General features: G+C 31.3%; 2 protein-coding genes across 2 annotated transcripts; both read right to left on the bottom strand.

Annotated features, from left to right (window-relative positions):
• On the bottom strand, positions 1-11,302 carry LOC134232456 (uncharacterized). The gene is made up of 3 exons (XM_062714419.1): positions 10,020-11,302; positions 7,972-8,160; positions 1-228 (listed from the first exon to the last, which is right to left on the bottom strand). The coding sequence occupies exons 1-3, from the start codon at positions 11,107-11,109 to the stop codon at positions 113-115; spliced, it is 1,395 nt and encodes a 464-aa protein (XP_062570403.1). The 5' UTR covers positions 11,110-11,302; the 3' UTR covers positions 1-112.
• Positions 11,303-18,904: 7,602 nt separating this feature from the next.
• Positions 18,905-24,781, bottom strand: LOC134232455 (elongation of very long chain fatty acids protein 4-like). Its single transcript, XM_062714417.1, has 7 exons — positions 24,444-24,781; positions 22,154-22,341; positions 21,504-21,587; positions 21,336-21,392; positions 21,118-21,232; positions 19,627-19,754; positions 18,905-19,243 (listed from the first exon to the last, which is right to left on the bottom strand). The coding sequence occupies exons 1-7, from the start codon at positions 24,499-24,501 to the stop codon at positions 19,031-19,033; spliced, it is 843 nt and encodes a 280-aa protein (XP_062570401.1). The 5' UTR covers positions 24,502-24,781; the 3' UTR covers positions 18,905-19,030.
• Positions 24,782-24,907: the final 126 nt, after the last annotated feature.

Raw genomic sequence — 24,907 nt, 5'->3', positions numbered from 1 at the left:
TTTATTTTTGCCATGCAGAACATGGTAACGTATTATTTGAATGTGGGATCATCAATTGTCAGGAAAGATTTATGGCACTGACAGGTATGCGTTCATTCGTCACCATTCCTCATTACTCGGTAACCACGGAAAACATTGGGCGCACTTGCATGGATGATCCAAAGGCTTTCAAAGCAATGACTTGTAATTCTCTCTCTCTTTTCTGTTTTAATTGCCTTTTGTATTCCACTGTAAAAAGATGATAAAAATATCTTGTATTAGTCACGGTTTTTAACAAAAGGCAACAATCGTTGCAGTAAGTGACCTAATTACAAATATTTGTGATCATTCAAATATTGATAACGATATGAAACATCGCCCACTCCATGTAAACGATTGCATGTCTCATAAAAAACAAAATTTAACTGAAAGGGATCTATTTAATACCAAGATTTACCAGCTATTGAGTACAATATCTGGAATTATGATTGATGTTGCAATATAATAAAGGATGCTGTTCCTCTTTGCAAAGAAATACAAGTACCTAAGGTGAAAACAAAACTTAACAAATGCCGATCTAACTTAACATCTTGTTACAAATATAGCGGTGGTGGCCAGAAGCTTCTGCCTCTAATACAATTTTAAATTAAGAAGAACTCACTCACTCCTCTTAACATAACCAGCAAATAAACTGAGATAAGTCTTCTGAAAAAAATTTTAGTCATCGAATTGATACATATTGGGAAGTAATTTTGAAGAAGTCTATCATACCTAATATAAAGACATGTTCGAGAAGAAATCAGATGTGGATCCCCAAGAATTCATAAGAACATTAAGAAAATAAATTATTTAACATCAAAATGTTAAACTTTTCAACATTTTATACAACAATTCGTCATGATAAATCGAAAACTAAGCTATTTTATATCTTAGACAATTGCTTTTTCAATAAATATGAAAGTCGCACAATTTTCATATCTCCTGATTAGTCATAACTTCCATAAAACATTTTGATTTGAATCATCAGTACATGTTCTCTGAAGTTCAGATTGAAATGATGTTCCAGTTTCTCATTGACAGCATTTTCAGTCTTCGGAGACCATTTAAAAAAAAAGGTTAGAATGCCGATGAGAACTAACCGTGCTTCTTTATTAGCCGACTTGTTTTTGAATTTTCCATGAAACAGAATTAATTTAAAAACTTCTAATTTAGAAGAAGAAAAGATTTTCGAGCTCTGAGTACGATCAATTTTTGAAATGAGGGAAAAAAGCCACCCACAGATGGCAGGGATTTCAACAACCTTGTTTAAATACAGCATTTCGTAAATTCTATGATCGTTATTACCGGTTACATGACCTTATTAACAAATTTAACCAATCAAATGTCGTATTTTGTTTGATCTGTTTCATACCAAGTGTAAGGCCTTTGTTTTTATACTGATTAACTACATAAAGTTCCGCCTACCTGATCCATTAACTAGATATCATTTGAAAGTTTTGAAAAAAGAAATCGTCGGGCGAAATTGGTTCTGGAGGAAACACAGACACCCCCTCCCCACTCGAAAACTTGTGTGTGGTGTGTGATAAATAAGTACATAAGGGAAATGCTACTCTAGAGTCATTTTCCTAGGGGCTACATATATTCCTGATTCCTGAGTATTTTTTTTCTCGAGAGAGAGAGAGATGGTCCTATTAAAAAAGTCTATGGGTGTTAAGTTTTGATGAGAAAGCCTATTCGACAAGATTGGTTATAGTGATACTAAGTATATATATCTATCGTTAAAAATTGTTAATATTTTTACACGTAGTGTAGCATATTAAATTTTCGAAATGTTGCAAAAATCTAACTCTAAGCTAAAATGGATATTTTTTAGATATGTGCAATACCATTAATTTGCAAAAACATGCTTCCTAATCAAATTCAGTAAAGACATGTATTCAATCATTGTTCTTTTTCTTAATGTTACAATTCTTTTTCATTTTTTGTAAGAAGTTAAATTTCAGGACCATAAAAATTTGATAAAAATGCTTTATTTCTTTAGTAACAATAATATATTTTTAATGCACTCTTGAACCGTATACTTGCCATATATTTCAAATAATTTACATAAAGAAAGATTATCAGCTATTAGCTTGACAATTCGAAAAATTAATTTGTATAAAATCCTTAGAATTCTATATTTGTATCTTTAAATTGCAGAAACAGGCAGACACGTTTCTAAATCCTTGACATTACTTCATAGTAAATTATTTGAAATGACGGCATAATAACTGCCGCATTGTTCATTGCGACTAGTGTGATATAAATTACACTTTATAATTACAAAATTGTAAGACTTTTTCCACTTGTAGGCCAAGGTTCTTTTTTAATTAAATATGACACCAAATTGAACTTTGCACTTGTAAAATTTTAATCGTCTTTTCACGCGAGTTAATTAATCAGTTGTATAAACCATTACATCAGTAGCTTGTGCAACAGTTATTGAGAAACAAAGGACGAAAAAAAAATCTCATAAAAGTATTATTGAAATTCATATTTTGCGATGGAAAAATATTACACGAATTAAATGTTTTACTCAAAAATATATTTCTTCACCTAAAAATGACAAAATGATATCGACAAGGCATTTGCTACATTAAATTCTAGAAGATATTTCTAAACTTTTTTAAAATTATTAAAAATAATTACATTTTTCTCTGAGACGTTCAAAGAAAACAAATTATACAACTATTGTACAGACTTTTTATACAATTATTGTACAGACTGATTTAAACCTATAGGGTTTTCCTCGTCAGATACATTGACTTTCATTTTTTTAAAAGAAAAAAACCCCGATCGTTTGAATTTTAAAAAATGTAGACAACAAGCTTGCGCAGAGATTTTGAAACATTTTACGTACTTTTAGAATTCAAAAAAAAAAATACTTAATATATACATGTAAGTAAATGCTAACTGTGTTTTTTAAAGTAGTTACGCAAGTTTCCCATGTTCTGGTCGAGGTGAACTGAAATTTTGCATATTTCCTAACTGATATATTTTTAAACTGTTTTATCATTTGCCATTAAAAATAATATATAAAAAATTAGAACATTCAAAAATAGGAATATGCATATGAAAGTGGATATATTATTTTTTTTTTAAAATAAAAAACACTCTATGTGGAGACATTTATATGTACATGCATGTAAATAAGAACTCAATATTTGACAATTTTCTCATTGATTGTTTACAATTTTCTGTAAAAGCTTTTTATATATGCTGTATATCTTTATGTTATTCTGATTCAGTCGCCATAACATCAACATATTGATATACAAGACAATGTTTTCCCGGTGCAACAACTGTCATCTTGATTTAGTTTACTGGGGTTAAAATGCTCAAATTTGATATGGACTCAGGCCAGGCAAAATTCTCACGTTTTACCTAGCGCAAAGTATTTTTGTTTCATAACAAAATTAAGTCTATATTTCATCTTAAATTGACAAAAAATAGAAATATCTTCAAATATACATATTATACACATATATTGCTTCAATCTACAGGCGTAATTGGCAATATAGAAGTAAAAGATAATAATTATACTATAAGAAATTATTTACGTAACTATTATGATATGATGCCTGTACTGAGCCAAGAGAAATAAATTAATATGAATTTAGTGGGGAAAAAAGCCCAACCACAACAAGAACAAAAGACGTAAAATGAACGTATTCTGTAACTATTTGGCTATGAAAGATACGCAAACTTTAAGAGAAAAACTCATCATTTATTATGTGTATCATCGAGTGATATTATTTATGGACCTTACATTCGCGTCGATAAACATGGGTAAATGTTTTTATTTTGTTCATTTTCTTTTTTTTTTCTTTTTCGATACGTCTTATTTATTGCGGCATAGAACTATTTCGATTCTGAAATTGCACATTTTCTGAGATTTAAAAAAAACCGGACGTTGGACATATTTTTTCAATTTAAACTTGAGACTCTTTTTTATAAAATTTGAAAAATATAGCACGAGCATAACCCAGTATGGTAGGAACTGCCGTTTTCTTTTTGAGCACCTTTAATAATTTTCATATTCCGGGTGTAGCTCTTTAAAACAAATATAATTCAATAATACTTTGCTGACTAGCTTACACGTCGTTTACTGCATGTCAACTTTATGTACTTGTTTAAATTGAGGTGTTACTTTTTCTTGAATAGGACAAACTTTACATAAATCAACCATATTTTCGGCTTATATCCTCACGCATATTTTACATCTATTGTATGAATGTCCAAAAATATTTTGCTCTGAAGAGTGTTTTGCTCTAGGTTGAATGATACATTTTCCATTAATTAAAGATTGATCATTTCACCACGAAAATGGCAAGCTACAATATCAACCTTTCATTTGTATAATATACAAGTATTTAAATCAATAAAATTAGTTAAAAATATTATCAGAGAGCAATATTACCAATTGATACATCGTTATCAAGTTAATTTCTATGAATAATAAGTATAAACAATTTAAAATTAACAGAAAAAAGAACAAGGAAATTGAAATATGGTTTTTCACTTGAATATTTAGAAACAATCTAAAATTGCGTTATAATGTGTAGAATAATGATAATGAAGAATATTAAAAGTACCGACTTCAGATATCATGTTAGTACATTTTCTAAATAAATTGGCCGGTACATGTAGATTTTAATGCAATATTATCATCTAATCGAATTACAGTTTCACTTCTAGCTAAACTGGATAGTTTTCGTTTTGTGTCTTTAACTTCCCACAAAATAATTTTACACTCGTTTCGAGACACCCTACTTGTCCTTGCAGGCTTCAAAATAAGACCCGTACTCGTTACACTGTACCTAGGGTCTTCTTGCCATCACGTACTGCGACACGGGACCTCAGTGTATAAGATATTCTCCGAAAGACTGACCTCCAGAATATATATTTTTGAATTTGAACCCGCAACGTAAGGGTTAACTACTCTAGGACAAAGGCTCTAACCACTGTGACTTATAGACGACTGCTGCATATATGGTCAAATACTTAAAGTAAAGAAAAAGAAAAACACGAAAAAATTCAATAAAGCTTTGGGCCTTTCATTCTATCTTCAGAAGCTTTATAAAATCAAATACAAAATATTTTGTAAACCTTCTGAAGATAGAATGAAAGGCCTAAAGCTTTACTGAAGTTTTTTGTGTTTTTCTTCTTTACTTTAAGTATTTAATTCAGACCTCCGAGACTTTTTATTGGATTATATATGGTCAAATATATACATGCAGCATGTTGATTGTTATAGCTTTTAATTATTCTCAAGTTTTAATAATGGTATTTCAAAATTTCGAAAGGATATCAGAATTACACTTCAGTATTATAATCCAAAACTTAACAAGATATAATGTCAGCCTAAAAACATATTTGCAATGATAGAATTAAAACGACAATATACATAATAAAGAAAACGAAAATATTGTGATTTTGTATTTAAATCAGACGGTGACAAAATTTTTATCAGTATACATATTTCAAATTAAATTGAAGCCGATGTTAATTAAATGTAAATTTATATTCATTTTTCTCGTTTCTGGTTTGGTTTTCTAGTTAAAAATAAAATCATTATTATTTACTGAAAAGAAGTTTCTAACTAACGTATCAGCGATTTCAACTTTGTTTTGTTAACACTGAATGATTTATCTCTCTTAAGGCGTGGGTTTTGATAGCGAGCACCATAAATAAGTTTAGTTGTGTAACCTTAGAATGCAGAAATAATTAACAAATGTTCATTTACAATTAATTTTTCATAAAGCTACGGCTTTGACGGATATGTTTTAAACAGAGTGTAACATACGTACTCTTAATAAAAAAACTAGGGGAAAAAAAATTCCAATTGTAAAAGATAGAAAAATATAATATTAAATTATCCAAGAAAATTGCATGTTTGCAATTCTAGGTTTAATAAAAAATATATATTTGTATTGTTTTGTAATTCTTTATATGAAATATATTATATATCATTATTTTTTCATAAATAATAAAAAGATTGGAAAAAAAGAACAGATTAATCTTTATAAAGTGATAAATATTGTTTTCCCTGAACAAATTAAACATTAACACAATAGACATACAATAAGGATAAAACAAGGAAAGACAACTCTTTTAATAGATTAACAGATAAAATGAAGATGTGGTTAGATTTTTTTATTTCCAGCCTTATCATATTTAAAATACAACCAACACATATTTACTTCAAACGGGCTTGATTTTCAATATAAATATTCTGCATTTCTTGATTGTACATATATTTACAATAAGAGCGAAGGATAAGTCTCTAATGAAATTAATTGACCCTTTAAAAGATAAAAGTCCGGTAACATTCAAACTCCTACGAAGTTAAAAAAAAAATTTGATAAATCTAGAGTAAATCTTGATCCACAGGCTGTATGTTTATCATTAGCTGATTTGACGTACGAAAACACCTAATTCAATTCAATTATAAAATTTTATTAGTTTTGTATTGCGTGTTTTGTTGGTTTTAAATATAGATTCTAACACCTACACAAAATTCAGACATAACTAGAATTAAGGATGCTTATCTTAATTGAATCAAGCCTACATGGCAAAATTTGAGCAATAGATATAAGAAAAAATGAAAAGAAAAAATATTATAGCAACTACGGGTACTGTGAGCACTTCAGTACACTTAAATGATACGTCCCGCCTCCCATATGGTTATAGTGGCAACGCCCATATTTTGCTCTGGTAGACCAGAAATACTTGTCAGATTATAAAGTAAAGGAGGTTCACAATAGCATTATGTAATAAAGAATCTGTGAAATTGTCATTAAATTTTATTGAGTGGTATAGGAGGAGTTTTGAATGAGATGGGTACCCTTCAATATTATAGAAAAAAGGCAATGTCAATATTTTGCTATGGGAAATACGAAATATGTTTCCACTCCAAAAATAGGAGGCCACCATGACATTATTGTAGCAAAGAATCTATGAAAGTGTCATTAAATTTCATTCTGTGGTTTAAGAGGAGTTGCGATTAAGGGATGGGTACCCACAAACGGCCGAACGGACAGACGGTCGGATATCCCAATGACTATATATACATGTATACCCTCCCACTTTTCAAGCGGGGGTATGTTGGAATAGAAAAAAATGTTCAAAAAGCATGGGCGTGTTATAAGCGTCTAAAGGAGAACCAAGATTCCTTCATACGTTGTTAAATATTTCAAGGATTTCTCCAACTTTTACTCAGCTTCAAATTTTGTACTCAAATTAAGAAGGCCTGAATAGTGCGGTGATTAGAGTATTTGCTCTGAACTCGTGGAGTAAGGAGTCGATAACATACATGTACATCGTTGGTTCAAAATCAAATGTGGAACTTTGAGACCGGTCCTTCGGTTGAGACCGTATAAACTGAGGTCCCTCTCAACGTAGATAGTGCATAGGAAAAGTTCCCTCGATGCTCAAAGTTCGTAAGTGCTAAGTAAAGGTCTAACTTTGTAATCCTCTTCTGGGAAGCGGTAGCCTCTCAATAAGAGTGAAAAATTGAAAATGAGGGACATCAAAACAAAGAAGCAAACAGGTAGAAGAGGTTTATAAAAATTTAACCTACTTATTGAGGAGACCACTATTGTTTATCTCTGTCAACCGAGAGGCCATTGACAAATGGTCCATTTTGTGATTATTAACTCTACTAGGTCATCTCATCTTGACTTGTTAAATTGGTATCTATTATAATGATAAAGGGTGAAGATATAACGGACAGTGATCCCGTAAAATCTTCACACAATACAATTTGAGATCAGGGCATTAACATGGACCCTGGAAACTCCACTTATAGGATCAGGTGCCTGGGTGGAGTAAACTTTCCCTGTTGACCGGTGAAACATTGTGTACATGCATATTGCAAAAGTTATTGATTCTTCAGAAGTTGATATCGATGATCATACATAATATACAAGATTTCAAAAATAGTATACAAACCAGAGAGTGTGACCAGTTTGATTCCCCAAGCGAGGCTCCAGAACCACCCGACCAATAGGAATGTGACAGTAAATAGTTGGGACACGCCCACCGAAAGATTAACACACAGCGTAACCGTCTTTTGGTCTTCTTTCGTCTGAATCCGTGTTTCCCCGCAGAAAAGAATGGCAAACCCACTCAAAACAGTTCCTAGAAAGATTTGAAATCAAGGAAAATATTCCTATATATATTTATGTGTTTGTGTTTTAATAAGAAAGTATGAATAAAGAATTTTTAAACAAAAACATGCATTGTTAAATAAAATGTATTGCTTTTTGTATAGTTTAGCTTAAATTAATTCTTTGAAAAATTAAATAACAAAAGTTTTGAAATTAATTTTCCACATTTGATTTGAATTCTCTCTAAAAGAATTTAATCCTCGAATCTTGAATAAATCCTTATAAATGGCAATAAAATTTTCCAGTCAATAAATTAACTTTTGTATTAAATAAAATCGATGAATTTGTTAAAGCATGGCATTATTTATCTTCGATTTAATTTGATAATTTTAATACACTCAATAGAGCATCTAATATACAGTTTTATAGACCTCTACAGATTAGCACAAGTATTCGGTAATACCGGAAAAAGTACCAAGGCGGTCCAGAATATCAATGTAAAGAAGCAAATAGATTCCATCGCACGTCAATGTGGAGTACCAGTTAAATCAATTAGCCATCAATTTATTCAATCATCGCCGTGTAAAAGAAGCCGATAAGCAAGTCGGGGTGGAAATGGACATTGATTTGCAATTTTAAAGAGCGATTGTACGAATGTTGCTCTATCGCAAAGTAGCAAGTCAGGTAATTGGAATTCAACTCCAAGTCTACTCCAATAGGATTTTCTCTGGACTTTGTAGATAAGGGGTTAGTAACGTCATAACCACAAAATTCTAAACAAAACATAAAATGTCAGATAGTTCTAGCCTGTTTAAAAAAACTGATATCGTCTGCCCAAAATGTTTCTCATTAAAAGGACAAAAGTTACAAAAAGTCCGAAAATGTCTAGAAAATAGACTTTCCAGCTGTCTGTAGCTTGTGGTGACTAAAAAAATTTAAAGTATATATTAATCAAATGTTTCCTTTCGGGAAAATATGTGCAACTTGAAGTTTATAAAATTTCTCAATTAAAACATTATTCAAAGAGCAGTTGCTAAAATGATCAATAAAAGGGAATTTATATTTCCAGAACCAATGTAGCAATTCATCGTTTGCGTTCTGCGTCCTTATGTCTTAAAATTACAATTCTTTTAATCATGATATTTATCTCAAATTACAATTAAAGGAAAACAACTTAAAAAGCTACATGTACCCAATAACGCAGTAGTCAAGTGATTTACAGGAAAAATTATTCATCGGTGCAGAAGAATACACACAACACATCCGGTTCGGCAAATCCGTTTTCTCAGAAAATCCCGTGTAAAGTGTTGTGACAGAACAATGAATTGCTACCTAATAGGCAGTGAACTGATCATTTTATTGTATGTGTGAAATGTTAACCGGCAAATAGAGATAAAACTATAATTTCCCATTAAGTTCAAAGGAAATCTCTATGATTTGACGACCTACGTTTATTAATGTTCATCCATAAAGGAGAAATTCCTGTAATAAAGTTGGAACGAAAATCGTGTTAATTCTAAAGTGGTAGCGCAGTTTTGTATCAACATAGAACCGTAATTATCGGATAATGTGTTTATATAGTAAATAATCATAAGCAGAAATTGGTTTTCTAAAAAGACTTTATAAGGTAGGTGATTGGAAGAAGGAATTTAATAAAATGTTGCCATTTTTCCAGCGACAGAGCTGACTTCATTTTTTATATGAAACTTTAATTTTCACATCATTAGTTTTTTTTAATTTCACTCTTATTGCATTTGATGTGAAGATATACCGTAGTAAAAGTCTTTTTAAAAAATGTGAATGAACTATCTTTTTATCATTCTTACTCATACAAATAAAAAAAAAAGTTATTTATATTTGTTAGTAAAAGTATGATTAGAATCAAATTACCTGATCCGGGTAAAAATATGTTCATTACTAAACAGATCACAGATAATTGCAGTGGAAGATATGGGATAGCGGAATGAATGTAAGGGTCCGAATTAACTACTAAAGTCTTTGTCTTTTCATCTTCAGTATATTTATTGCCATTTTCAAACTGAACTGTTTGTTCGACGGCCTGTTGTGAATTGGTATCATTGACAGGACAGTCTGTTGAAATCTGATTCACTTCTGGCGTGCTAGTTTCTTTGGTTTGAGTAGAACTCATCTGTTTCTCTCTCGAATGTTCTTTTCCTTGATCGTCTTTCTTTCCTATAGTTTCGTGTTTTTCTTTGTCAACTAGAACTGGTGTAGAACTGTTTCCAGATGGTATAGTACCGTTTCCCTGCGAAGAAATTAAAGCCTTCTCTTTCACTGATTTTATCCTTTGCCATGTCTTTTTGAAACCAAACCGTCTAGAACTATTCCCATGCACCGATGAATCAAATTTTGTCTCTTTGTCATATCTTTCCATAGACGTACATCCATTTTCTGTGTTTTTCTCTGAATTTTTACCCGATGTACCCTGTGGTCTGTTCTCATCTTCTATTAATTTCTGAGAGTCTTCCTCGATACTTCGTTTTGAATCCGTATCTGAGTTGCATTGTTGAGAACTGCTCTCCAACGAAGAAACATTTCCATTTTGCTTGGACCTGTTTAGTTTTCGTGTGACTTTTTTATGTAAAATATGTGGTTTTTTCTTTATTATATCAGATGAACTACTTCGTCTCTTTACAATTTGTTTTCCTTTAGCAGACCCAATAAGACGTTTTTTCTTCTCATTTTCTTTTAATTCACTGCTGCGTGTACTTTTTGTTGACAAAGGTCTTCGTCTGGCTACGATGTTCTTTTCTGTATCCTTGTTTTCTTTGCTTTTGTCATTATCACAATTTTCTTCCTTCGATGTTTCATTCTCTTTACCATCATTAACGACGATTAACTCTTTTTCCCCACTTTCCTCTTTGTTACACCCAGAATTATTTTTCATTTCTTTACAACCAGTAACATTATTTCTTACTAGTTGATCACTTTCCTCATTAATGTTTGGCGAATTTTCCATTAAAAGTGAAATTTAAAAACCACAAACCCGTGTTCACTGAGAAGTACTTAATTAAAAATTGAATTCACATTCTCAAAACTGTTATTTATATAATCTCATCCTTAGTTACCCGCGTACATATTGAAAATGAAGTTGTGGGCTGCAGACTCGGTTTGTTTTCCGATAGGACAGGGAAGGTGTTGGTTTCTAGACTCGTTGCTTTCATAATACCAAAGAGTCGATAGCTTCACTTAATGAATCTGATCAACGAAAGTGAGAAAACATTCATTGAAGTTGCATAGTCTTCTCCATTTATACGGTTCACCAAGGTTAAAATAAAGGGAATACATTGATCATCAGATTAAATAGTTTGATTGCTATCTTAAAATAACCCAAAATTGTTATAAAGAAATCAATTTCTACCTTTGTTATATAACAATATGAAATAATTTCCATGATTGAATATGTCTGAATACTTATATTATGATTACAAAATAGTGACTAATATTCTGGTTTCTTGACATGGTAATGAAATCAAACGTGAAATTGGCATAAGCTTAATTCGATACCTTTCAGAAAAGGACAATTTAAATTTCTGCGAGAAACATAATTATATTTATTTTCCATGTAATATTGAATGCTTCCAATATTCAGCTGTGTATTTTTCTTTATCCTTGGAGATTATCAGATAAGCCAATGGGCGGCACTGTTTAAATTGCTTCATTTGCTATTCGTAGAATAACATCGTTACTTAGTTCAAGATGATTGGCAAACTATTCCCTCTAAATCGAAATCGACAGCGCAAATATTCTTTAATTTCTATGACATCTCTGGCTAATCCATTATAAAGCAAACAATCATTTACTTTTTTAAAATCAAATACTAGACAAATGCAATCCAATAATTAAATAACGCAGTGAATTCAAAATACAAACAAAAGCGAAATTCATATAATTTTGTTTGCTATGCATCTACAAATTTGAGTTAATATAAACATTCATTAATAGATTTCAGTGCATTCACACAACCACATTAACCTCTCGTATTTGAAACAGGGGGCGAAAGAGAATCTACATGGTATATGATTTAGAATGAGAATAGCATGTTATTGACTTCATTGAACACAAAGATATAAAGATAAGGATAAATTACGCATATAGCAGGATGATGTAAAAACAACTACGTGAGGAGAATGCGCTCAATGGAAGTTTGAGAGCTGAAATACGTGCCATACATGAAATGAAGACATGAAAAAGCACACGTTGCTAGTAGATGAAGTTTATTCTTGCATTCATTTTCTCCGTTTTCATGTTGATCTTTCTATAGAACAAAAACAAGAACTGCCGAATTTAAAATTCTTAACATTTATTATTTTTTTTGCTTTTTAAGATAAATTTTACTCTGGAAAAAATATGTATTTTGAAACCACTATAATAAAAAAAAAATACATTTAAAATATCAAGCAAAATCATTTCATGCATGTATAATGATCCTTTTAGATATTATTGTATCTGACAAATATAGTTTATAAAAATCAAAGAAATGTTTTCCCTTAATCAACGCATCATTTGTTTTGACAACCAACTTCTGGCGATCAAAAGTTTGTTTGATCTTCAAGAATGATTAAAAATATCACTGAATACCATTTGTAAATAAAATATTTTTCTTCTTGTTAAGTGTCTGTATCAATTATATATATTTAGACTAATGTGCTCATTACGTGACGAGAACAAAATAAAATCAACATTTTTTTCTTTTTGGGGCAAAATTGAGTAATCTCTACAAGTTATAATTGTAATATTTGTGATAAATAGAGCAAACTTTGATGTTGCAAAGCATCACAAATTTATTTGTAAAAAACTGAACGCTATTAACGAAGAGGTCTTAATTTTATAACATTATCAAGTGACATTGCAGAATCTAAACTCAAGTTATGTCATGCAATGCAATATGTGAAAGCTTCCTTCAAAAATTTTTCATTTTCATAGAAATACCTGATATTAGGGCATGCATGAGCTCGGTGCTGGGTGCTCAATGGTAATATGCTTGGGATATATAGATAGAGATTATTATCTGCATGAGAAGCAAAACAAAAGAAAATTAAAGTAGAATATAATGTTATTGTATGCTTAATTATATCTGTTTAAAGATTAATACTTTCAGACTCTTTTTTTGAGAATTTTTAATTATTTTGACGTTTTAGCATTGTGTTATCTCAAAAAGGCAAAAAGTATAAATATGAATAAACAAGTTTACTTTGTTATGTAATATTAGAAATGAGAAGAAGTCAATAGTTTCATTATATAAAGTTAACGGTACCTTTGGGGCCCAAGATGAAATGGTTATAGTACAATGATCTACAACAGCTCTCTAAATTTTACATGAAGCTTGTTAATTTGAAACTCTCCTTAGTTCAATCTGTAATTCAAACCTTACATCAATAACTGATGGAGAACTGATATTTCAAGGTCCATTTAACTTTTCTGAACATGGGCAGAATTGTATAACGTCATAGTCGTGCTCTCAGTTTCTCCTCAGGGAGAGCAGACGATTGGGAGTTTCCGCCATGAAAAGAATTATGGGATATGAATAACAACAAACCTAGGTCTGGTTTTAAAAATAATTAAAGTAGACCTACCCATTGCTATAACTGATAGTCACTGTTTAAAGATATTATGGTTTGAATAAAGGGAAAACATCATTTTTTATTTAAAAAAAATTGCAATTTGTAAGCGCCAATGAAATAACAATAATACATTTAAGCAAAATCTTTTCACCGCAAGTGCATATATGGTAATTTTATAATAAAAATTAAGTAATTAATATAATTCAAGATGTATTTTAAACCATTTGCATTTGGAAAAGAAGAAGACTTCTTAGACAGACGAGACGTTCCTCAATAATGGATAATTTTTACCAAGATTTTATCATTGAAGAATTTCTACTTTAACATGTTTACTGACAAAAAATTGAGGTACCTTACCGGTCATATGTGCGAGATACCAGAGGATGGCATTTCTTACATAATCCTTTAGAAAAAAAATTAATTTGCCAAAGTCACATTTTTATTGTTTCAAATTTTCAAAAAACAGTTAGAAACCGGTTTAGAAATCAGAAAGTGATTAAAGTATTGTATTTTTTTCACACATTATGGAGATATACAAAACAGATTTTTGGGGAATGTCTCGTCTGACCTTAAAAAGTTTAGGACTTATACGACTTAATTAATCACATGAAATATATCGATAAGAAATGGTAATCAAGCTCAAGAGTTCAATAAAACTAAACAAATCGGGATCAGAGTTAACACCTCTAAAAATATCAAACTATATCTAATGAAAATGCTAAGAATTCAAGTACATCTACTCATGGAGCTTAATAATGTTCATTCTACAACCCTTTCTCGTTTCTATACCTTCCAGGTATAATTTTCACACGCGTTTTAGCAAATGCTAACCAAACCATTCATAAGAGGATAATTTCTAATTCTAAAAAATTGCTTTGGGCCTACTCTTGATATCGATAATACCATAATTTGGTCTGCTTATCACTATACTCTGTACAAAACGTCTGTGCTACAGACTAAGCGAGGATTATTAAACTTTTTATTTTTGTTTACAAAAACTATTGTCATCATGTTATGTAATTTCAAATTTATTTAAATACAAAATTGGAACACGGGATCGGGTGGAACATTAGCTTCAATTGTTATCACAAAAAATGCACAATAAAAGAGAATATCCGATGTCCTTATTTACCGCTTTTTACAATGAATACCAGAAAATGAAATTGTTCATCTTTTGCTGTTAATGTAAACATTTTTTTTTAAATTTTAATCCTCGAACTACTATACATGAGTATATTTTCTGTTTGCAAAAGTCTCTTTTAATTTTAGAAAATCAGGGTTCTTTCCATTTTCATCGATTTTTTTATTATCGCAATTTTAGTGTAATATAATACTCAGAAATACCCTTTATGTAAAATATCGTTAGTAAGGTTTTAAGGGAACTCTGCACTTTTAGAAAAAAATCTATTTTGACATCAAGCTGAACTGAATGCTGATGAACGACATGAAATTAACAGTACTGATAAGCGTGCATTGCTAATATTTCGATAAAATTAAACATTCTCGTATTTTTTCTCATTATTTCATGGTGGTCTCGCTTTGTATCAAGCGATTAATATTGCTCACAGAGCTAAACTACTGAATGCGAATGCTAGAATCGGTTTTATTATTTATAGCAACACTTGATTTGCAAATACACAATTATCGATCTTCATTTATTAACAGAAATATACATATAAAAATATAATATTTTGAACTATTGCAATGTTATTTTATACTTCTCTCGATCAACTTTCAAAACAAATCTTTAAAAATATGTTATATGTTGTATGAAATATTCGTCGACGGAGGCAAACATACGAGCATTCATTATATTGTAAAAGTTTAGAAGTACGTTTAATTTTACGCATCATTGAACTTCTACCATGCTACAGGGATGGCGCATATTACGTCATTAAATAGCTACAATTTCACTTGGTTCAGTTTTTATACAAAAGCACCAAAGACCCCTGATTTACTAATATTTCTTTTAATTAGAAAAATATACCAACTGTCTAATAATAAACTATTATTAGGTAGGTGGTATATCTTTTTTATCAAAAGAAAATAATCAACGTCATGTGCCTGTGAAAAGCACCTCGTATATTTCTCCTTGGATGTAGACGAATTGGAAACATTATACGGCTAATTGATCACATCCACAAATCTGGACCAAATTTTATAGAGATTAAACTAGATTATTAAAAATGTGACAATTGCTATTGTTTAAATATCATCTTTATAATCAAAAGTGAACATTGATTTTCATAAAAATTCCCGTCCATAGCGGTAAATACTAGTAATATCAATAATACATTTGACAAGACGTGTTTGTGAAACACTGATGCCACTGTTAGCAGCTTATGTCAAAGGTTGAAGTTTCTCAAATGCATGTCAAATACCAAGGTCAAAAGGTCAAAATTATTGGTATCTAAAGGAAGGTCTTGTCACAAGAAATATACATTTGAAATATGAAATGAAAGCCCTAGCACCAACTGTTCAAAAGTGATGACCAAGGTTAATATAATTTTTGTAAAAGTTGGTCAAACTCCAAGGTCAAGAGGTCAAAATTGGTGGTATCCGATGAAAGGTCTTGTCACAGGGAATACACCTGCGGAAAACAAAAGCCATAGCCCCACCCACTCAAAAGTTTTTTTTAAAAATCAAGAACATAATGAAAATGTAACGTTAAGATATATACTAGGCTACATGCATTAGAGAGTTGTAAATTTAAAATATGCTATGAGAATTCCAAACAATGATCAGATTTACAGACTTCACATACTGCTAGAACAAGATACACATTTCTTTATGTTTAATAAAAATAGAAGGCAACCAAGAATTGGCTTTAATGCCTGTTATTTTATCTCCTACCCATCCTTTCCAATATCAGGCTTTATAACTATAGCATGCTTTAATGATAAACTAATCGTTATTTAGAATTATATTTTATACTCATTTAATATTTTGATCTTCTCCTGATTTCTGTAAAATCGATATTTTTAATTGGGATAAAAGGAGTGTTTGTTACGTCTTCACTTCCAAAATTCATAAACTTTAAATTGAACAGTGTTGTCATTATGTTTCAAGGAATTTTTTGCGATTCTTAACTCCTTCCACGAAACTGGTATAGCAATTTTTCAAAATCACAATCTTTTTGTTGCACCCTCCCCCGCCCATTCAAATATACCCTCCCTTTAATTTTGCTTTCGAAGTCTTTAATAATTATCTTAAGGCGTGGAGAAATATATATCTATTATATCTTCTTATTTATCTATAAAATGAACAAAAGTCCGATTATGGCATAAATAAAAAGCCTACAATATTTTCAACTAGAATTTTACAAGAAAACACAAAACTTTCTTTTCTGCATTTTTATTGATTTTTGCATCATTTATATATTAATTATTATAACTTATGTGGTTATTCATCATTTAAACACTTTCGTACATATGCATGCAAATACTGCTAACTTCAAACACACTGCTGATCCACTCATATAGAGAAGTACTCTGAGAAGCACGTGCTTAGACCTTAAACAGTTGTAGTTGAAAATGGACAAGAAAACATATAGTGAATTGTCACACACATTAAAGAACAAGGTTCATTTCAGGCCTTTTGGTCCTGTGAATTTCTGAAAAATCGAAATTACTCAGTCTTATATAGTTGAAAATACTTAATATCATTCTGCCTCTGGGTGACTGCAAATATACTAATTTAAAAGTGGTATGCTTTTCTTGCTAGTCTATGTAACAAGATCTTTTAAATTGCATAATTTTTCAGTAATAGGCTCATGTTTTATTTTTTTTTGCTGAAGGTACTCATTTTTTTTTTGGTACCAACACTCATTTTCTTCAAAATTCTGTAATTTCACAAAGCCTGTTTTTCAATAACTGAATTCTCAGAGAAAACTTTAATTTAAAACTCATTTCAAAAGAAAACACTAAGGTTTTACCGTTTATTAACATTAGGAGATGAACACAGGGACTTGGTTACATGTACAAGACTTAATATAGCTGCAGACTTGTAGCTCGATGGTCTGAAAAATTGGGATGGACGACCAAAGAGCTACAGTGCCACCCATAGCAAAAACTGTATATTTATTGCGCACAAAAAGTTGTGATAAGTCTAAAATGTCTCAAAATTCTTACCTCAATTGACATCTGTACGAAGCGCGTTGGACAGAATTATCTTGCAAACTAAAATAGCAGTATAATTTGGCGAAATGTTCTATGGCTTCACTTTCAGGGCCAGAATGGCTATTAACAATGGTTATAAGAAAAGTTTTGTGGAAACAATTGGACAATATGTTAGAAACACACTGTTAGTAACATTTTAAACTGTAAATTAAAAAAAAAAAAAAAGAAAAAAAAACATAGAGAAATAAATCGACAAACTGCGCACTTTTTGTGGCAATAGATGTACACTTTTTTAATGGGTGGCACTATAGCTCTCCGGTCTGTTAATGGTTTTTTTCTCGGAAAGCTACGGTTCTGCAGCTAGGTTACAAGTAGTTATAACTGGTAAAAATATATAGTCATGGTCATTTAACTGTTAAAAAAGTGAACATAGCTTTTTATTAATCTCTCTTCGATTCTCGTGAAACAACGCTATGTCAACATTATAATAAAATACAAATGATAATAAACACACCTAGTACTGGGAGAAATATGCACTTAGTCTTTTAAAGGGGCATTCGTCTTGAACATCTTTTCAAAGCTGAAAGTGATTCATTTGATTAAACGGCTTGTTGTTACATTAATGTATTCATTGGGTTGTACAGTAATACCGTAAAAAGCATTTACATATGATTTTTTACAAGTGTACATAGATACATGTCAACAACTGCATGTTTTATTGAATTACAACTGTAAATTTATACATGTATGAAGAGTAAAATATAAAAGTGAGAAATGTACAAACTGACTTAAATTATATCCTTTGATTAGCTCACACGAGATCACATAGCGATCTATACATGTTATGTGAGCGGATCAAAGCATCCGACTTTTATCAGATTGGGCAATGTAAACCAATCAAAATGTTACCAGATACTTAAGTTTCTCTCATGCGTATTTTCTAAGCGTGTTTGAAAAAAAAAATCTTGGTAAAAAACACAAATGTTATACATGTATGTACGTATATATGTAAGAATAAATAAATAAATAAATAAATATACAAAATAAATATGGAATACATTCCTCAATTTATCTCAACTCTTTTAATGGAGATCATTCTTTTCTGTGTCCATCTAGTCACGGATATCTGTGTTTGAGCACAAACGTTGCTGCTAACGTTCAGAAAAACACATAGGTATACGTCTAGCTACGCACACTATCAATCAAGTTTCTTTTCCGTGGAAATCTTATTAGAACTGGCTTGGTTTTCCATGTTATTTGATTTGTTGGTGTAGGTCTTTGTGTAGAAGTTAACAAAAAGTACAAGCTGGGAGAAGGCTATCAATACCTGTAACATCATGTATGCCCAAGGAAACTCACACCCGATGTAAAGAGCTCGTAAAGCATGTGAAACATACCATAGAAACTGTATCTGGAAAGAAAAAGATCTTACTGTATTAAAAGTTATTATTAATGTATTCCCGAGTTCAACGCTCTAGTTAGAGTAAACTCGTATGGAAGAAGAAGAAAATTGGATTTTAAGCTGGCTAACTCGTCGAATCGGGATAAATATATTAGCGTCAAGTTCGATTAATGCCAAACACGCAAAAAATGCAATGTTAAGGTACAATATAATATTCCTTGGCCTTTGATTTTGCAATTGATAGTGGTATTTTTTGCTTTATGAAGACTGTACATCAACATGTATCATACTGGTCCAAAAGAATTGGAATTATGACCATCTCATTTCAAATCGAAAATTAAGCTACTGATCTTTGACTATTATCTTGGATATTACTTGCAGAAGAGACCTACCAACTGAAGTTTTGTCATGTGCTTTTTCCACCAGAGATATTTTTGCATGGACGGCCCGAATGCTGCCAGAAGGTAATACGTGTACATCAAAACGTGGATAAAACTGTTCAAACTGACGATAAGATACGCTGAAATGACAAACATGCATGTGAAGTAAGAACATGTCCTTTATTTAAAAAGGTGAAGATTTTAATGCAATTGATCTCATAAAAATCACAAACAGTACAATTTTTAGAACAGGACATAAACACTGAAAATTCCAGAGGTGGGAGCAGGTGCCGAGGGGAGTAAAAATCCTATATTGACCGGTCACACCCAACGTGAGACCCGTGATATTGCTAATAACGAGTCATTATTATAACGACCAGAGAATTTACAAAAATGTCGACTTCAAGCGAGATTGTTGAAATATTTGTAGCAACAACTTATGCGCGAGTAGCTACTTTTGTTTAGAAATTGATCATATTCAGAGCATGTAACTCTTGAGTAGCAAATAAGTTAGGAGACCATCACAGGTGATAGTGGAAAAAAAATTACAATATCACAATATAAAGAAGAAGAGTTTACTATGGAAAGGATGATGTCATTTTGTTTGCCTTACAACATGTATTTATTACTTAGTTTGCCTTTGTTGTTAAGGGATGGTAAAACATTTAAATATAAAACACATGTTTTAAATTCTGTGCAGTCTTTTATTTCAAGTTCAATGAGAATTATAGAAAAATACTATAGGTAATTGACACCGTCGGTATATATGAATGTTGAGTTGAAAGCCTGCACAACAAGTGTTCTTCTTCTCATAAAGAAGTTTATATATAAAGAAGTTTATATAATAAACACTCCCTGATAGGATCAAAATTGGTGCCCATCGGAATTCCAATAGTTTGTTTTCCAAAGACAACATAAATGTCGTCAAAGGGAAACTTCAAGATCATTTTAAAAGCCTTTCTCTGTTACATACGTTACTATGGTAACAAATTATTCAAAAGTTTTTAAAAAATCCTTTCATTGAATTTCATAGTCATGCACGTAAATATAAAAATCAATTATAGGATAAAATGTGATCAAATAACTGAGAGAAGAGCCTTGACACATATACTAAAAACAAATTATGATGTATTTCGTTTTAGTTGACAATTGTTGCCATGGTTTTTATACCATATAGAACCTTTAAATTTACACTCTGTATGTTTAAAGCTGTTCTTATCATTTAAAAAAGGATATTCATATGTAACTGATGATCAATTTTTAAAGGTGCTGGTACGATCCTAGTTTTCCCATTTTAAAACATTAAAATCAGATTATTTGAATAGAGCGTTGCGTCTCCACCGGCAAGTGGTGACGTCTCCATATGAGTAAAAAATTCTCGAGAGGAATGTTAAACAATTTACAATCATTCAATCTTCGGAGTACTTATACATATATGTACAATAAGAAGTATGCATTAATTTCAAGGAGAAATTTAAAGAAAATAGAAGGATCATATCTTACCCTCGCCACCGGAAACGAACTTTGTCCCCTGCCAAGCCCAGAACGCCATATTGGCATGATGATACACATGAAGAAAGGTAATTTGATTATTTTTCTTTCTCAGTATGAAGAAAATCTGTATTGGGTTTTAAAAAATCAATTTAGAAGTTTTTTTCACAAGTTGATTGATTTAATATGATTTTAGTTGATGAAATGTTCTTTTATGTAAATGTACATACCGTGTCAAGGAATTCTATTAGTTTTGCCATGTAGTAAAACCAAATCACATTTGCCAGCTGTAATATAATAGAGAAATATGGATAATGTACATGCTTTAGAGACAATACTTAGTAATTCATGAATAACAAATTTTATTTAGTTTATAATTAGGTATTTAAACCACTTACTCTTAAAGCTTGCGGATTGTTGGAATAGTCAACTGGTTGACACACTTTGCTAAAATTTGGATTAAACCAAGTAGTCACCAATGTCTGCGAAAAGAAATCAACATTTGAACTTATGTCGTTGTTAAATGTTTCCATGTGATTTTTTACTAAAAAGGCAACAGTAGACTCTCTGTAGAACTATAGGTCATCAAAAATAGAAGCTAGGTCACCCTATTTTTTTCAGACCAGTGAGTCGCTTTTAATTTTACATGCACCTGATTCAACTCTGATGTTTGTAGAGGTCCATGTTTGCTCTGCTCCAAATCTGTATTGTTTCAATAACCTTTATAGCTTGTTTGCTGTTAGCTCCGTATTTCACCGTATTAAATTCAGTTTGAAATTCATACATGAGAGCATTCCTTAAATAATATTGAATTCAGAGTTAAGGCACTGTAAGATTTAAGTACTAAACGGAAAGCGGATGTACCAGCTGTAAATCTGACATTCACTGATCGTAAAAACAGTTACCGATGGTCAAACAACCATTTTCTCATATCATTTAGCTACAGCTTTACTTGTACATCTACATAATTTTTCTTAGTAATTTTGCAACAGTTTGTTGAAGTGAGCAAATTTGTTTACCAGAATATAATGTATACATGTTTGTGTACCTCGTAAAACATGTAAGCACTAAGTGCCACCATACAGAAGTTGTAGAAGATCATTATATTCTTAAGATTGTATGCTTTCCTTGACTGCATCCAGACGGGCCCCATCTTCACCAAATACAGATATACACCAATACTCAGTAAGACAGGAACTGGGGATCGAACCATGAACCAATCTGCTGTGCGCGGGTCTGTGATTTATAAAAAATATGAAATTATTTCAAATTACGAGTAGTTCTAATATTAAATAAACGTCGGTTAAGTTTCATTTTATACATTAAGTTGTTACTTCAGGGGTTTTGACCGGCATCAGACATTATAAGTGGCTTTATTTGTAGTATGTTTCAAGATTGGGGGTACATAGTTTTTGCCCTGTCCATCCCTCTGTCTGTCCACAAAAAACTTAAACCTTGATCATAACTTTTGAGTAGATGGGCCATGTTTTTTATACCGGTATTTCACAGGTGTATTTCTTGTGACAAGACCTTTCATTGGGTACCTCCAAATTTAACCTCTTGACTTCGGCGTTTGACGCCCTTTTGCAAAAATATATCACACTTTAATCTTCGTCATAACTTCTGCACAATTTGTGCTAGGGCTTTCATACTTCATATGTGTATTCATTGTAACAAGACCTTTGAATTGGTATGAATATTTTTGACCTTTTGACCTTGACCTTAGAGTTTGACTCACTTTAAAAAAAAAAACCTTCGTCATACTTTTGAAAAGTTAGAACTATAGGGCTTTCATATTTCACAGATAGAAGACCTTCCTTTGAGCCGTAACAATTATTTTGACCTTGACTTTGGAGTTTAAAAAAATTCAACCCTCGCAACAAGCTGCCATACAGGGTTTTTAGTTTATTTATTTGAATGTATAAGTACTACTACATACACTTCCCAGAGGTATCTGTAATGGTGAAACCCCCTCTAAATCTGACTGACGAAATATCACGAGCCTATCTATACAGTTTCTCAGTACAAAATATATATTTTCCATTATCATGATCTACATATTAACATGATTGATGTATTGTCGTTATAGGCAATCAGTGTACGGTGAAAATTTTATATGTTTGAAAAAAAAATGGTCATATATACGTATGAACAACTGTATACTGTATACAGGGTTATTTTTGTCCCGTGTTAGGTTCGCTCTTACGGTGGTATATTTAGGACACGCAATTTTTTTTAATACCAGAAAAAAAAAATTATCTTGTGAAAACGAGATATTATCTTGTGAAAACGAGATATTATCTTGTGAAAACGACATATTATCTTGTGAAAACGAGATATTATCTTGTGAAAACGAGATATAACCTTGTGAAAACGAAATAATATCTTGTGAAAACGACTTATCTTGTGTAAACGAGATATTATCTTGTGAAAATGGGATATTTTCTTGTGAAAACGACGTATTATCTTGCGAAAACGAGATATTATCTTGTGAAAACAACGACTTATTATCTTGTGAAAACGACATAATATCTTGTGAAAACGACTTATTATCTTGTGAATACGAGATATTATCTTGTGAAAACGACGAAATAAAGCGATTCACAAATAATATCTCGTTTTCACGGGTTTTCACAAGATAATATTTTTTCACAAGCTCGTTTTCACAAGATAATATCTCGTTTTCACAAGATAATATCTCGTTTTCACAATATATTATGTCGTTTTCACAAGATCATATCTTGTTTTCACAAGATAATATATCTCGTTTTCACAAGATAATATCTTGTTTACTCAAGATAATAAGTCGTTTTGACAAGATATTATGTCATTTTCACAAGATAATATCTCGTTTTCACAAGATAATAAGTCGTTTTCACAAGATAAGATAATTTTTTTCTGGTATTTAAAAAAAAATAATTGCGTGTCCTAAATACACCACCGTACGCTCTTTCTCACTTGCTAAGAATTTTTTCCCGTTTTAAATTCCATCGGTCATACAATTGTTGTTCTTTTGAGATAATTATGCTGTTTTTTTTTTAAATCGCCCCATTTTAAAACCGTCCAACTACTGAATAGGGCGAAAGGCGCGAAAATAAAACGGGGGCGAAAATTTTGCTGGAAGGGGTCGAGTGAAAAGCGTCAAATACACTAAAAGTACTTGAATAAAGTCCCTATCTCTTTACCTCGCGGTACCCAGAAATTTTTCATGTACATACATACGTGAAATTAATCTCAAGAAGTAACAATAATGCAGTTAAACACACGTTATTCTACAAACATGAATGACAATTAAACGATATAAAGTATATATTTATATATCGTAAATCTGTACTTACCGCTGAGGTCGTCCATTATATAATGGTAAAGCTGGGATCCCTGTGTTATCTTGTTCATTCTGGAGTATGCTCGTGGATCCTTAGAGAAATCGTATGATAAAAAAACGCTTGGAAATCTGAAGACTTTAATTTAAGGAGGGGGGGTCTTCAGAAACTTAAAACCGAACTCCTGAGAATGAAACCGAATAAATCCCAAATCAACTGAAATCAAATCTTTCAGTAGATATCCCAAACGATGACTGTATAATGCAAGGCAATATTTATGTCTCAAAGTGAAATTCACTTGGATTTCATTTCTTATTCTTTTCAAACGATCATCGAGAATACATATAGAAAATGTGTGCTCTTTCCCCTAGAACCTCATTACAGGAAATGTAGTGGAGACGGATTTGCCACGACAGTATTATCAAGAATGATTAAATGCAGGATCTTCTTAACCCCCTCCATGGCAAATGATTTTAATG

This window comes from Saccostrea cucullata, unplaced genomic scaffold, assembly GCF_032062105.1.
Source record: "Saccostrea cucullata isolate Sc308-1 unplaced genomic scaffold, CSIRO_AGI_Scuc_v1 ctg4393, whole genome shotgun sequence".
NCBI lineage: Eukaryota > Metazoa > Mollusca > Bivalvia > Ostreida > Ostreidae > Saccostrea > Saccostrea cuccullata.
The sequence above is the reverse complement of the archived record's forward strand: the minus strand, read 5'-3'. Positions and strand labels throughout refer to the sequence as shown.

What these genes read in the sequence shown, in the direction of transcription:
- LOC134232456 (XM_062714419.1), bottom strand. Translation starts at nt 11,109, where the DNA reads ATGGAAAATTCGCCAAACATTAATGAGGAAAGTGATCAACTAGTAAGA. An exon ending in CATATTTTTACCCGGATCAG is followed by an intron (nt 8,161 to 10,019) that starts GTAATTTGATTC and finishes AAATCTTTCTAG; the next exon opens with GAACTGTTTTGAGTGGGTTT. An exon ending in CAAACTGGTCACACTCTCTG is followed by an intron (nt 229 to 7,971) that starts GTTTGTATACTA and finishes ATCTTTTTACAG; the next exon opens with TGGAATACAAAAGGCAATTA.
- LOC134232455 (XM_062714417.1), bottom strand. Translation starts at nt 24,501, where the DNA reads ATGAACAAGATAACACAGGGATCCCAGCTTTACCATTATATAATGGAC. An exon ending in GTGCTTACATGTTTTACGAG is followed by an intron (nt 21,588 to 22,153) that starts GTACACAAACAT and finishes TTCTTTTCGCAG; the next exon opens with ACATTGGTGACTACTTGGTT. An exon ending in GTTCGTTTCCGGTGGCGAGG is followed by an intron (nt 19,755 to 21,117) that starts GTAAGATATGAT and finishes TTGTCATTTCAG; the next exon opens with CGTATCTTATCGTCAGTTTG.